The sequence below is a fragment of the Kogia breviceps genome, chromosome 7 (assembly GCF_026419965.1).
Source record: "Kogia breviceps isolate mKogBre1 chromosome 7, mKogBre1 haplotype 1, whole genome shotgun sequence".
Lineage (NCBI taxonomy): Eukaryota > Metazoa > Chordata > Mammalia > Artiodactyla > Physeteridae > Kogia > Kogia breviceps.
In genome coordinates, this window is record NC_081316.1 from 24039634 (window position 1) to 24056360 (window position 16727).

Consider the following 16727-nt stretch of genomic DNA (forward strand, 5'->3'; position numbering starts at 1 on the left):
CTGCTGTCAATCCCCCACCCCCTTCAGAGCTCTGGGGCCAGATGAACAGTCACTACTGACCTATATGACATCATTAGTAACCTGAAATGCATTACTAAGCACCTGAGTGGAAAATGCTGTCAATTCTGGAAGACATTCACAGCCAAACAATCCAGAACTAGGGCCAAAAACATAGCTTGCCAAAAGCACACACAATAAAATGTAGTTGCGTTTATTACATATAGTAATTCAAACAACCTTTTTTGTTTTCAAAATGCTGCATAAATTAGTGAAAGAAACTACTTTTGGTATGAACATTTATTTTTTCCTAGTTATAAAGGTACAGAAATTTTAGGCTTCCATTCATATTTCCTCCTAGAAAGTATGTTCAACAATGTGTTTTAACATGGCTATTAATATCGAAGATGACAAGTAAAGGAAGTTTGACAAATTAGAATGTAAAAACTAAAATATCAAGTATGACATCCCAAGGTATTGTCTTTGAATAGAATGTATGAAGGAAGGCATTATATGCATGGTCAAAGCAGAGGTAAGCTGGTAGCCCAGAATTAAAACCACATCAACAATGGACTACTAATAGACGTGCAGCTTATCTGTACAAATCAAACTACATAGGCACAAATGGATGCTTAGTGTCTAGTCACAACCAACACAAAGTATTAGACAAATATACAGACTGAAATGGGGGCTTATGGTCACCAAGACTGAATGAATAACTGTAATAAAAATGGGAACAGTGATATTTATTGACACCTGGTGGGTGATAGGTCTTGTGATGAGTGTATATGCATTATCTCACTCAATCTCTACTACTACCCCATGACCTAGGTATTATAGTTATCTCCACTTTATTACGAAGGTTAAAGAATTTGCCAATCATGACATAACTAGTAACCCGCAGAACTTATTAGCTATATGAATCAGGCAGCAGTGTGACTCCAGAGCTTACAATCTTAGCTGCTATACCATGCTGTCTATTAAATGTCCTACACGTTAAGAAATAAACATGCTCCATCAGTGAGTACACCATGTAACCTTAAACAGGCTTTAAGCATTTTATTTTACTTTACTTTTCACATAAATTCTAATATTCCATTATAAAAATAACATGCCTATTATAGAAAATTTAGAATATAGAGAAAAACAGAGCAGGAGAATCACGTAGTTCCACTACCCAAAGACAAATAAATACTCAAATTTTTATAACACTTCTTCTGTATTTCTGTTTTTATTTAAAGTTCTACAAGATTGTAATCACTGTCCACACACAACTGTAAAAGTATTTTTCCAAAAATTTTTTGAATTTTTGTTAACTTATAAAGAAATCACATTTTTTTTCCTAGAAACAATTTTTCATTGGCTACATGATATTCCGTATTTCCTTCCATTAATTAAGTAACCTCTCTTGTATTGCTACACATTTTGGTTGAAGGGTTGTACTAACTTCAGCTTGTAATAATTCCACTAAAGTATCCAAGTTACAGCTTCATATTTTTAATTAGTTATAAAGCAAAGTTTGTTCAGAGAAGAGCCTTCAAAATTACTGCAATGTATTAAAATTTAGATCTAAAAGGAAATGACTTTGGTTTTGCTAGACCCACAAGTATATTTTCTTTTGCTCATGAAACAGAAAATATGCTATCAAAAGATAAGATTGTCAACTACATTCAAGTATATGAAATATTCCATACACATATCTTTTTATATAATTGTATTTTTAAATAATTATAAAAATGTAAAGGGTGAATAAAACTGTAAGAAAGAGTAAGAAGTAGACCAGGACACTGAGTGTGGCTATGAAACCCACAAGCAAGACTCTGCATAGGACGACTTCAAATAGTCTCATCTAGAGAAAGGAGCTGAGCACACAGTCACTTTATACACTTTCCAGGTTTCGGAGTCCTGGGGATAGATGAAGACAGGGTTTCTTGCTTTCATGGGATTAGAGTAAAACATCTCTTTTTAAAATTTTACCAACTATAAACTTGGAAATTACTAGCTCTAAGCTTTAACCTATTGCTTTCTTTGTATTCAAATTCCACCTCAAATAGACTTCTCTCATCCTCAGGCCAGAATGCTTCTCATTTTCCACTAGGGAACCCAAAACACCGAGTATCTTTATCATGGTTGAAATAGTTCTATGTTGTTTGATCATTACTGGCTACTATTGGACCTTAACACTAAAATATTTTAAACATCTGAATTTAAAATGTATTATGTATACTATAACACTATAAACAAAGAGGTAAAAATAAACAGTAACTCAATTTCAAGGAACTTTACATTTAAGAAATCTTCATCCTGTTGAAGGCAATCAAAATTAAAACTTACCACTATTTTGGCCAAGATGCCATCATCACTTGCATCTAAGGTAACCACAGCTTTGTCAGTCTCTATTTCACATAAGGCATCTCCAGTACTCACAGCTTCACCTACAAAACAAGACTGGGTTTGTTTTGTTTTTTAAAATATGAATATTAGTTATGTGAGATGTTGTGTGTAAAGTGTGTAAAACACGATAATAAGAAACAAAACACTCAATAGCTATTTCTGGGCTGTGGAATTACAAGTAATTTTCATATTGCGTGTGTGTTTCTGTGGTGTATATGTGTACGCTTTGTTGCATTTTCCAAAAGCTCAATAATGGACCTAAATTATATCTGTTATAATAAAAAAGTGTATAGAGATTATTAAGCAAACATTAAAAATGAAATCGCATTTTATAGAGAATAGCAAGGGATGCATATCTTCCTCCAAACAAATCAATTCCAGACTCCATATTTCTTCCTTTTTAATACATTTTGATTATTATTCCTTAAGAAGACAGTTTTACAATTAATAACACCTCTGGGTTAACACTGTAGGCGAGTTCAGAAACCCTGTCGGCACCACAGAGCACAAATGAATAAAAACATATAAAGCATAAAGAGAGAAAATCAAAAACACAGCTAAGGTCAAATAAGAAACACTTCTGTGCAACAGAAACAGTACAGATATTCAAAAATGCTGAGCAAGACCTGACTTGCTTGTTTCTGGAGCTAAAAGCAGGTTGTGGGGAAGAAGGGTGAAGTACAGTAGTTTCCTTTGGAGCAAAGGGAACTAAAAGTGGCCTGCTGAAGCAGGGGACTCAAATCGATTCTCTGCTTAAAGCTAGGGCTGGCTAGGACCAAAACCTTTGACTAGAACTATTGCTCTACATCAGAAATGCGGGTCTAAGAAGGCAGGGAACAAAAACACTACCTCAATACCAGAACAGAGTCAAGCCACCCTCTGGTTCCATTACTTTATCTGCCAATACCCCAAATATCAATAGCAAAATCCCTAGATTGAGGGGTGGGGAAAGGGAGACTCAGGGGACAGGTGGGAAGACATCAAAACTAAAACAGAAACATTCTACTCAAAAGTAAATTGCAAAACAAAGTTCCAAAACATGAAGAAATTTAACGCTAAGAAAGAAAACCACAAAAATCAGTAATTGGAACAGAAATTCATTTCAGATGCAATCCATTTAGTGCAACCCACCAAAGATTTTAAAATAAGTATCTTAAGGATGTTCAGAAATAATAGAAATGAAGGTATAAGATCCATCACAAGAACAAGAGATAAAAAAGAAAAATAATGTACAGATATAAAGCGCCATCAGGTTGAAAGGAAAAAAACTAATTAGAAATCTTGGAAATGAAAAATACAATGAATGAAACAAGAAACAATCAATGGGATATATTCTACAGTCGACATAGTGAAAGAATGATTTAGTAAATTAAAGATAGCTTCAATGAACTACCTGGAACTTAATATGGGCAGACAAAAAGACAAGTAGAAAAGAGCAGTTAAGGGACATAAATTGGGGCTGCAGTGTTTTGTCCAATGGAGTTCCAAGGGAAGAGATGGGAGAGAATAGTGGACAAGCAGTACTTGAAGAGATAATTGCTGAGAATCTCCCAGAGGTGAAAAGAGATATATATCTTCAAAATGCAAGAATACTGAACGAGTTTAGAGTGTAGTTATCTATAGTGTATTGACTAGGAGGGGGCACAGGGAGCCTTGGAACGTGCTGGAAATATTCTGTATCTTGACTAGGTGTTGGTAACCTGGATATATGTGTATGTAAAAATTAATTGAGCTTACACTTTGTGCAGGTAATACCTTGATAAGAAGAATTAAACAGAAAAAAAGAGTATTAGACTGTATAAACATGACTCCACATCATACACTGTATAGAAATTACATACTTTGAACAATTGAAACACAATCTTAAAAGCTATCAGAGGGAAAAAAATAGATTACCTCAATGGAATGACAGACTGAGAGCACACTTCTCAGCAGCTGCAATAGAGGTCAGAAGACAACGGAGTAATATCTTCAAAAAGCTGAGGAAAAATAACTATCTAGAATTTTATATGCAGCCAAACCATAATTCAAGAAAGAAGGAAAAGTTCAGACATATAAAAGCTAAGAAAATTTACCACTTATTGATGAGCTATTACAAAAAGCAGTTTATCAAAAAGAAAGGTAGACACAGAGGGGACACATGGGCTACACAAAACAAGTTACCACAGAAACTGATAAAGTGTTAACTATTAATCATTTAAAAGGTAATTTCTGAGGGGTTAAAAAAGTTTACAACTCAAACATTAAAAAAAAATAAGACGGATAAGGATATTTTTAGGTGATAAAACATGCTAATAAGAACTTTCATACAGATAGGAGGAAAAAATACTGGATAACTCTAGACTGCACTGGCAAATATAATTAAATATGTATCCTAAAAACTTAATGGTGTATACCAAAAAATATAAAAATGGAAATATAACCTACAGCATTCATAAAAACAGGAAATATAGAAAATAACAAAAACTATTATCCAACTGAAGGCAGATGCATGACAAGAAAAAAGCAAAGGATAAAAACAGAAAACACAAAAATGGTAGAAGTCCAAACATATCAGTAATTACAATTAACATAAATGGATTAAAACCACCGACTAAAAGAGATTATCAAAATGAATAAAAAAATAAAATCTAGTTAAATGTTGCTTATAAGAGACAGACATAAACAAAAACAGAATAAAAAGTAAGATATAGAAAAATGTGAAGCATACAAATACACCCCCTCACATATACACCAAAAAAAGCTGGTACAGCAATATGAATAGGCACACTCAATAAAAGAACATGAAGGAAAATCTACAACACTGACATAACAAATATGCTCTAAAAGTTCACTGTACTGAAACTCCTTCACTGTATATCAAGATTTTCACACAGATGGTTATACTATATCTCAGTTAAAATAGTTCAGAACCACCAATACAAACTATTTTAATGAAATAAACTTATCTGTTAGATATTTATCAAACACCTGAAAGGTGCTCAGTCTAACCCCAAAGAGATTTTCCTACTCAACCAATATTTATTGAAAATGTATTAGAGCACTGAGGATACAGCAGTGGGAGGAAAAATATGGTTAAGATTTCTGACCTCAAGAAGCATCTTTACTATCCTGTAACAAATTAATTGGAAATAACAGTGGAATTAGGTGAAGTCAGGATGGTATGGGAACACTCAGCAGGGGTATCTAATTCAGTTTTTGAAAGGTGAGAGCAGCCTTCCTTAAAAAAATTTAAAAAGACATCTAGTCTGAGCCTGAAAAGATGAGGAGGAGACAATCAAGTAAAGGGGCGAGTGATCCAGGCAGAAGGCACAACACACCCGAAGCTCTCAAGGTCAAAGAAAACAGGAAACTTCGGAGGATCTGGCTAATACTACCTGAGAGAAGTGATGAGAGATTAGGCTGGTGAGGTAAGCAGGAATCCCACCCAAAAAGGAAACTTGTCTGTCATACAGAGAAAGCTATGGTGCCAGATTATACAATCTCACATCACTTCTTTACATGACAGATGTCTTAGGGCAGTTAAGACAGATTATATTTCAAAAGGAAAGGAATCACACCCTAATATGTTTCTGCTGTAACCATGTAAAAAACAATTGAACCAGGCAACCTAGCAATTACATACTTCTTTTAGACACCTAGAAAAGAAACTCTGGCCATAGGAAAACAATAAAATAATGTTTTATCACTTGTGCTTGCCTATTTCAAATTCCAACCACCCTTTGAGAATGATTCACAAACTCTACCTCAGCCATAGATCAACCTAGATGATTTTGTTCCTACTCCTGAATTCCTATGGTAATTGTAATTAATTTGAAATGAATCACAAATTGTACTATGAAACGTTATGTTAACTGCTATTAATTACTTTTTTAAAAATTGGTTTTCTTCTGTTTACCAAACTATGAGCTTCTTCATAATAGGAACAGGACACACTTTTAAGTGTTTTACATTCTACCTCATTCCCCAGGACTCTAGCCTATTGCCTCATACATAATGAGTTTGAGATTAAAACACTTCAGAAAAAAACTGCAATAATATACCACAAGTCCTCATTTCCTCATAAGGTGTACATCAAACTGTCCTTTATGTTTCTTTCAGTTCTAACATTTGATTTGTAGCATGTTTCTGACATTTAAAAACTTAGGTATCCTGTTTCCTTTTTATTTTGTTTTAATTAAAGGTACACCTATTCACAAAACATATATATATTAGCTACATGAGAATCCTGGGAGAGATAAAATGTAAAGAAACATAGAGAAAAGCATCTATTGTGTGGTGAACCTTCCCCAGGAACCACAGCAAGGTTTAAAACATTGTATTATTATATAAGGCACATTACCCCTAATATCACAAAACTAGGGCTCTATCTATCAATAATCAAACATAATGTGAATGCCAAAGAAAAATTTTGAGACAAGTAACGAGCCATGAAGATTCCAAATATACTCAGTTTCAGCCCTGGTCAACAATTCAGTGCTGTAACTTGGAAAACCTGCAAGGCACAGTAGTTACAAGGAGCTCTTCCAACACAGACACAGGTTTATTCCAAGCTCTGACACTTAACTGGTAATCTTGACCAAGTTACTTAATCTCTCTGACTCTAAGAAAAGTTTTGAATGTGCAGCTATTATTAAAAAAAAATCATGGAACTGCAAATGTTAACTCGTCACAAACCTCTTCAAATAACACTTCACAACATCTTTAGATTAAAAAGTTAGGTATGTTATTAATAACCATTAAGAACCAAGACACATTCTAGCTCCCTACTCCATATGCCATCATTTCAGACAGATCATTCAACAACATACAGTATACAAGGCGTTTATAAGTAAGCACTGGGTATAAACAAAACAATAAGATAGGGTTCTGTTCACAACAAGTTCAGAGTCTAGAGGAGAAGACTTAGAAGCTAGCACAGAGCATCATGGCTGGTGTGAGGTGACAGACGGCTCCTCAGCTGCCACGTTGAGGGCTGACTGGTTGTAGAAGGAGATGGCAGCCTTGCTGTGTTCCTGCGTGTCCCTGTGCCATCTCCTCGTGGTGCGTGTCAGCAGCCGAGGTGGAGCGGGCCCGGAGCGAGAGTGCGGGCCCCAGGAGGGGCCAGAGCAGAGGCCCGCCCGGGGGCCGCTCCCCAGCACCGAAGCCAGCATCATCATCATCCTGTGCCTTTGTCCAGGTGGGCAGCTGCCAGAGCTGAGGACTGGAGTACACAGAGGCTTCCCTTTCTCTTTTAAATTCTGGGTATGAAGTGTAGTCTTGATCAAACACAGTTAAGGGTGATGTTTATCAACTAAACACATCCTACGACTTTCACAAAATAATCTTGTTCTGCCCAAAGTTAAGAATAAAAGTCTTTATTTAAAAGGTGTGTGTGGTGGTAATGGTGGGAGGCCAAGTCACATCTACATGAACATTAAAGAAAGAAAACTCTTCTCGGTGCTAAGGTGAACCATAATGACACCTATGATTAGAGACAAAGATAATTCAATCGTATATCAACAAATATTTACTGGCTGCCCCTATGTGCATGACACTGTGCAAGACCCTATGGCAAAAATAATAATAAAATAAGACAGTCTGACTGAGGAAGAGTACAAACAAGCAGGCAATGCCAATCTCATCCAGTCAGTGCCTACGGCAGCGTGGGAAGATAAGAGAAGGGGCCCCTAGTCAGTGTTTGCCAACTCTTTTCATCACACACAGAAAGATATTACTTGCATGGCCCAAGACCCCAGGCAACCCGGCTCCTAGGGCATCCTGCTCTGAGGACTCAAGGCAGGAGTAGTTGTTTGAGAAGGAAACTGCTAGGCAAAGTTAACCTCCCTTACATCCTTCTGGATCTTACATTTCACTGCATTACCCATTTCAAGTGCCCAACACACATGTGGCTAGTGGTTACTACACTGGACAAGTGTAGACACGGAACATTTCCATCACTACAGGAAGCTCTATTGAATAATACTGTAATCTCACCAATTCCACTCACCAATTTATAATTCTGACATAATAGAAATATCAACAATAAATGTAAAAAAGCACCATGATGGAATGCTATTCAGCAACAAAAGGAATGAACTGTTGATACATGCTACAACATGCAGGAATTGCAAAATCATGCTAAATCAAAGAAGCCAGTCACATAAGACTTCATAATACATGATTCTATTTACATTAAATGCCCAGAAAAGGCATATTTTTAGAGATAGAAAGCAGGTCAAGATAGGGATAAGAGAAAGAAGTGACTGCAGTGAAGCACTAGGGAGTTTTGGGGGTGATATAAATGTTCTAAAGTTGGATTTTGGTGATGGCTGAAGAACTCTATATATTCACTAAAAAAATCACTGAATTGAGCACTTAAAATAGGTGAATGTTATAGTGTGTAAATTATACCTCAAAAGCTGTTAAAATAGTAGTGTACTGATAAAACACGGAAGTTATTTGTGAAATGCACACTTCAGAAGTTTTCCATTTTAGCATCCAAACATGTATACAAATCCCCAGAAATAACAGAAACCAAAGCCTCATCTACAATAGAAGCCAGAGACCCATTTAACTCTCTAGTAGCACCTGGTGATAACAATTCAAATAGTGATCAACACCTTCAAGACAGTTTTACTTCTGAATTTCACACACTGTATTAATTATACAATCTAAGATTTACACAAAAATTGTTTTACATATTCAGGATTCCCAGTCACATGAAAAAAGGAAAGCCCACATCAAATGACTGTCTCCGAAGGATAACAAACCCCAAGAGCAGCAGCAGTAACATGGCTAATGAAGGGAGTGCTACGTCTGTTCCAGACAATGTGTGGCCAAGTACCTCATGTAACTATCTCAGTCTAGTTCTGTTCCGGTGTTTCAGGATAAGCTCTTAAATATCTCAAGAAAGGAAACAATGTTTTTCATACCCTCAAATATTCTCTCACAAAAGGGTGGAACAAGAATATTTTCTTCCTTTTTTATTATTTTAACAGATATGACCTTACCACTTTAATTAAACTAAAAAGAACCTGACACACACTTCCCCCACCAAATAACAAGCTTGTAATAAAAATGTGGAATGTGGCTCAATTCACCTTTCAGGTTTTGAAACTGTACGTGTTACCTGGCACTTTTGAACTGTTTTCCCTACTAACTTAATAATGCTATTCTTTACTTAATCCTCAGGCTGAAATTAAGTATTCTAATATTCATTACAAAACTACTTTTCTAACATTCATTAGATCAACAAAGATGGGAATAATTTATATGCTATATTATTGCATGTTTCCATGTGATGAGACAGGTTATCAAGAGGATGTGACCACTTAGCTGGGCAAGAGCAACTGGAGGTCCCTCACCCCCTCCCCATCCGTGAAATGTGTGCTCTGCTTGCCTTCCCAGTGCTGGAAGCTGCCCAAGGACATAGCCTGGAGATAGTACTGTGGTGCTGAGACCACCTGGACAAGTATACGTGATCAAGCCCAGTTAAGGCCTCTGTATACTTTTAAGATTCTGGCAGGCGGTGTGGGGATCTACCCATCCTGTGGCTGCCAGAGGCAAGCCTCACATGAAAGTCCCCTTGCTTATTAAACCTGCCACCTACCAACCTGAAGCCTCTTTCTTCCATCTCTCACCACCCTCCATGTATGGGGCCAATTTCAGATTACACCCAGGAAGCTCCTGAGGAGGTTGGGATACAACACTATGACTTCAAAAAAGAAAAGGAAACTGAGTTATCACAGAATTCTAAAGTCAAGGATATGCCTTAGAAATCATCTAATTCAACTCACTCCCGGATATTTCATGACAGAGTGGGAACCTCAAAGGACAAACCTAGAGTTCTTTTCACTACACCCTGTTTGAAGGTCTAAACTCAGTTTTAAATAACAGTGACCATACAATAAAGATCTCAAGATAAAAATTTTTAAAAACATAGCTAATAAGAAAGGTATATAAAAAGTTTTCTTGTAGAATATAAATGTTTTTAATACATAATGACTGAACCAAGTTATGTACCAAGCACCAAACATACTTAGACATATATAGTCATACCCATGTGTACAATACATAAATGTTAAAGAACTAAATTACGAGGGACTTCCCTGGTGGTCCAGTAGTTAAGACTCCCAATGCAGGGGGCCCGGGTTCGATCCCTGGTCAGGGAACTAGATCCTGCAACTAAGAGCCTGCATGCTGCAACTAAAAGATTCCCGCATGCTGCAACTAAAGATCCCACACGCCACTACAAAGATGCCGTGTGCTGCACTAAGACCCAGAGCAGCCAAATAAATAAATAAATAATAAATATTTTTTTAAAAAAGATCTTTAAAAAAAGAACTAAGTTACGCTCAAAAAAATCACAAAGGTGATGAACTAAAAACGAAGCCAGTGAATTACGGAGAACCAACGATTTAGACTGCTCTCAATTACTTATGTGTACTGGTAAACAACATTTCTCCTGAGTTGGCAGAACACAGAATTTTTAAAGCAATCTTAAAGGAAACAGGCTCCAGGGGCTTAAAGTACACCCTGGCTTGTCCTGCATGAAAATAGCACATGTAATCAAAAGGAAAAAGAACAGAATGATGAAACCATTTGTCTCCTGGCTCTGCATTATACTCACCATATTCTAATGGGTGTGAATAACTTATCAGACTGCCAGCGAGCTAGAAGTCTGAGAGATAAATGTGGTCCAAAGAATCCTCCTATCTACTTGCCTATTAAGGTCTCAAAGTGTGAAGAAATTTAATCTTTTTATAATAATCCTAAAAGGCTGGTCTGTGTCTGAATCATTATTTAATGACACCAACACTCTATCATACTGGATATAGAAATAGCCAAAGCTCTGTAATTCATCAGGAAAAAGAAACTTAAAAATAGATTCCAACTGACTGCATTATTTATAAAGGTGAAACTTTCTTAGATACTGATAATTATTTTAGAAGATGGCAGCAGCCATGCAGAGCCGATTGCTCAAAATGCTTCCTAATGAAGCACTGTCTCTTTCATTTGTATGACATATGTCTTTCTCAAATTCTAGAGAACTCTGCCATTTTTTTGTTGAATATTACCTCTTCCTCATTCTATTTTTTTTCCTCTGGAATTCTTCCTATTGGGTTAGTAGAGGATTCTCATTTTATTCTTCGTGTCTTAGCTTCTCTGTTATATTCTCTACTGATTTATCTATTGCTGCTGCATGCAGGCTAACAGGTTGGACTTCACAAATCCTTTGGTAAGACATGTCTAATCACACTTTAACCCAACCTTCAGTTTTTCATTTTCTAATTTTAGAGACAATATTTTTCATTCCTAGAAGTTCTATTTGTTCCTTTCAAATCTGTCTGGACTTTTTGGATAGTGTTTGTCTTTTTTCGTATTTTCAATTCCTTCTCTTACACGTTTTGTCGTTTCAAACATACGTTTTTATGTATCGAGTAATTCCAATTAGCTGAAGTTCCTGGAGGTCTAATCCTGTTGCTTGTTATGCCTAATAACTTTTGCCCCTAAAGGGCAGCTTCCATGTCAATTATTAAATTTGGAACTGTGAATTTGTGGTTAAGTGGGACTTTATCTGGGAATCTTGTGTGAGTTGGATTAGACACTATGTTCTTCCAGAATAATGGCTTCTGCCAAGTAACCAAGGAAGATCATCAGCCCAGGACCACTTTACCTCTACTTAGGGGTTCCCAGAAAATGTAAATACTACCAATCTGAACCACAAAGCCTCATGGAGAAATGCCTATGAGAGAACATTTTCAACAAGGTAAGCATTTTTATTCCAAGACAAATAAATATATTTGTCTGTTAGCCATTTTATGGCATTAAATTCCATCTATAGGGTGGTGACTCTAAAATGTCTATCAAGTCAGACTTCACTCCTAAACTTTAATTCCTATAACCAACTGTCTATTGAACACATTTCCTTGAATATCTAATAAGGAACTCAAACTTTGCCACATCCAAACCTGAACCTAATTCTTTTTTTTTCTCCAGCTTCTCTTTTTATATACAGCAGGTTCTTATTAGTCATCCATTTTATACACATCAGTGTATACATGTCAATCCTAATCGCCCAATTCATCCCACGACCACCCAAACCACCCCCCACCGCTTTCCCTGCTTGGTGTCCATACGTTTGTTCTCTACATCTGTGTCTCAACTTCTGCTCTGCAAACTGGGTCATCTGTACCATTCTCCTAGGTTCCACATATATGCATTAATATGCAATATTTGTTTTTCTCTTTCTGACTTACTTCACTCAGTATGACAGTCTCTAGATTCATCCATGTCTCTACAAATGACCCAATTTTGTTCCTTTTTATAGATTAGTAATATTCCATTGTATATATGTACCACATCTTCTTTATCCATTCGTCTGTCGATGGGCATTTAGGTTGCTTCCATGACCTGGCTATTGTAAATAGTGCTGCAATGAACACTGGGGTGCATGTGTCTTTTTGAATTATGGTTTTCTCTGGGTATATGCCCAGTAGTGGGATTGCTGGGTCATATGGTAATTCTATTTTTAGTTCTTTAAGGAACCTCCATACTGTTCTCCAAAGTGGCTGTATGAATTTATATTCTCACCAACAGTGCAAGAGTGTTCCCTTTTCTCCACACCCTCTCCAGCATTTGTTGTTTGCAGATTTTCTGATGATGGCCATTCTAACTGGTGTGAGGTGATACCTCATTGTAGTTTTGATTTGCATTTCTCTAATAATTAGTGATGTTGAGCAGCTTTTCATGTGCTTCTTGGCCATCTGTATATCCTCTTTGGAGAAATGTCTATTTAGGTGTTCTGCCCATTTTTTGATTGGCTTGTTTGTATTCTGAATATTAAGCCACATGAGCTGTTTATATATTTTGGAGATTAATCCTTTGTCTGTTGATTCGTTTGCAAATATTTTTTCCCATTCTGAGGGGTGTCTTTTCATCTTGTTTGTAGTTTCCTTTGCTTTGCAAAAGCTTTTAAGTTTCATTAGGTCCCATTTGTTTATTTTTGTTTTTATTTCCATTACTCTAGGAGGTGTATCAAAAAATATCTTGCTGTGATTTATGTCAAAGAGTGTTCTTCCTATGTTTTCCTCTAAGAGCTTTACAGTGTCCGGTCTTACATTTAGGTCTCTAATCCATTTTGAGTTTATTTTTATGTATGGTGTTAGGGACTGTTCTAATTTCATTCTTTTACATGTAGCTGTCCAGTTTGCCCAGCAACACTTATTGAAGAGACTGTCTTTTCTCCATTGTATATCCTTGCCTCCTTTGTCATAGATTAAATGACCATAGGTGTGTCGGTTTATCTCTGGGCTTTCTATCCTGTTCCATTGATTTATATTTCTGTTTTTGTGCCATTAACATATTGTCTTGATTACTGTAGCTTTGTAGTATACTCTGAAGCCAGGGAGTCTGATTCCTCCAGCTCTGTTTTTTTCCCTCAAGACTGCTTTGGCTATTCGGGGTCTTTTGTGTCTTCACACAAATTTTAAGATTTTTTGTTCTAGTTCTTTAAAAAATGCCATTGGTAATTTGATAGTGATTGCATTGAATCTGTAGATTGCTTTGGGTAGTAGAGTCATTTTCACAATATTGATTCTTCCAATCCAAGAACATCATATATCTCTCCATCTGTTGGTATCATCTTTAATTTCTTTCAACAGTGTCTTATAGTTTTCTGAATACAGGTCTTTTGTCTCCTCAGGTAGGTTTATTCCTAGGTATTTTATTCTTTTTGTTGCAATGGTAAATGGGAGTGTTTCCTTAATTTCTCTTTCATATTTTACATCATTAGTGTATAGGAATGCAAGAGAGTTCTGTGCATTAATTTTGTATCATGCAACTTTACCAAATTCATTGATTAGCTCTAGTAGTTTTCTGGTGGCGTCTTTAGGATTCTCTATGTATAGTATCATGTCATCTGCAAACAGTGACAACTCTACTTCTTCTTTTCCAATTTGTATTCCTTTTATTTCTTTTCCTTCTCTGACTGCCATGGCAAGGACTTCCAAAACTATGTTGAATAATAGGGGTGAGAGTGAACATCCTTGTCTTGTTCCTGATCTTTGAGGAAATGCTTTCAGCTTTTCACCATTGAGAATGATGTTTGCTGTGAATTTGTCATATATGGCCTTTATTATGTTGAGGTAGGTTCCCTCTGTGCCCACTTTCTGGAGAGTTTTTGTCATAAATGGGTGTTGAATTTTGTCAAAAGCTTTTTCTGCATCTATTGAGATGATCATATGGTTTTTCTTCTTCAATTTGTTAATATGGTGTATCACATTGATTTGCATAGATTGAAGAATGTTTGCATCCCTAGGATAAATCCCACTTGATCATGGTGTATGATCCTTTTAATGTGTTGTTGGATTCTGTTTGCTAGTATTTTGTTGAGAATTTTTGCATCTACATTCATCAGTGGTATTGGTGTGTAATTTTCTTTTTTGTAGTATCTTTGTCTGATTTTTGTATCAGGGTAATGGTGGCCTCATAGAATGAGTTTGGGAGTGTTCCTTCCTCTGCAATTTTGGGGAAGAGTTTGAGAAGGATGGGTGTTACGTCTTCTCTAAATGTTTGACAGAATTGATCTGTGAAGCCATCTGGTCCTGGACTTCTGTTTCTTGCAAGATTTTTAGTCACAGTTTCAGTTTCATTACTTATGATTGGTCTGTTCATATTTTCTATTTCTTCCTGCTTCAGTCTTGGAAGGTTATACCTTTCTAAGAATTTCTTCCAGGTTGTCCATTTTATCGGCATAGAGTTGCCTGCAGTAGTCTCTTAAGATGCTTTGTATTTCTGCAGTGTCTGTTGTAACTTCTCCTTTTTCATTTCTAGTTTTATTGATTTGAGTCCTCTCCCTCTTTTTATTGATGAGTCTGGCTAATGGTTTATCAATTTTGTTTATCTTCTCAAAGAACCAGCTTTTAGTTTAATTGATCTTCGCTACTGTTTTCTTTGTTTCTATTTCATTTATTTCTGCTCTGATCTTTATGATTTCTTTCCTTCTGCTAACTTTGGGTTTTGTTTGTTCTTCTTTCTCTAATCCCTTTAGGTGTAAGGTTAGATTGTTTGAGATTTTTTTTCTTTCTCGAGGTAGGCTTGTACAGCTATAAACTTCCGTCTTAGAACTGCTTTTGCTGCATCCCATAGGTTTTGTGTCATCATGTTTTCATTATCATTTGCTTCTAGGTATGTGATTTCCACTTTTGCTTCAATGATCTCTTCGTTATTTAGTAACATATTGTTTAGCCTCCACGTGTTTGTGTTTTTTACGTTTTTTAGCCTGTAATTGATTTCTAATCTCATAGCATTGCGGTCAGAAAAGATGCTTGATACGATTTCAATTTTCTAAAATTTACTGAGGCTTGATTTGTGACCCAGGATGTTCTCTATCCTGGAGAATGTTCCGTGCGTACTTGAGAAGAAAGTGTGATCTGCTGTTCTTGGATGGAATGTCCTATAAATATCAATTAAATCTATCTGGTCTATTGTGTCATTTAAAGTTTCCGTTTCTTATTAATTTTCTGTTTGGATGATCCGTCCATTGGTGTAAGTGAGGTGTTAAAGTCCCCCACTATTATTGTGTTACTGTTGATTTCCTCTTTTATAGCTCTTAGCAGTTGCCTTATGTATTGAGGTGCTCCTATGTTGGGTGCATATATATTTATAATTGTTATATCTTCTTCTTGGATTGATCCCTTGATCATTAGGTAGTGTCCTTCCTTGTCTCTTGTAACATTCTTTATTTTATCTGATATGAGTGTATTGCTACTCCAGCTTTCTTTTGATTTCCATTTGCAAGGACTATCTTTTTCCATCCCCTCACTTCTAGTCTGAATGTGTCCCTAGGTCTGAAGTGGGTCTCTTGTAAACAGCATAAATATGGGTCTTGTTTTTGTATCCATTCAGCGAACCTCTGTCTTTTGGTTGGAGCATTTAATCCATGCACGTTTAATGTAATTATCGATATGTATGTTCCTATTACCATTTTCTTAATTGTTTTGGGTTTGTTTTTGTAGGTCCTTTTCTTCTCTTGTGTTTCCCACTTAGAGAAGTTCCTTTAGCATTTGTTGTAGAGCTGGTTTGGTGGTGCTGAATTCTCTTAGCTTTTGCTTGTCTGTAAAGCTTTGGATTTCTCCTTCGAATCTGAATGAGATCCTTGCCGAGTAGAGTAATCTTGGTTGTACGTTCTTCCCTTTCATCACTTTAAGTATATCATGCCACTCCCTTCTGGGTTGTAGAGTTTCTGCTGAGAAATCAGCTGTCAACCTTATGGAAGTCCCCTTGTACGTTATTTGTCGTTTTTCCCTTGCTGCTTTCAATAATTTTTCTTTGTCTTTAATTTCTGCCAATTT

The 16727-nt window shown here is 36.2% G+C and overlaps 1 protein-coding gene across 4 annotated transcripts in view; it reads right to left on the reverse strand.

Annotated features, from left to right (window-relative positions):
• The window catches only part of PDHX (pyruvate dehydrogenase complex component X), a 79658-nt gene that overhangs the window by 37712 nt on the left and 25219 nt on the right, over window positions 1-16727 (reverse strand). For all 4 annotated transcript variants that reach the window (XM_059069729.2, XM_067038023.1, XM_067038022.1 and 1 more), the window contains exon 3: window positions 2332-2432. In XM_059069729.2, the coding sequence (XP_058925712.1) occupies window positions 2332-2432 (101 nt within the window). The remainder of the gene's footprint in view (window positions 1-2331; window positions 2433-16727) is intronic.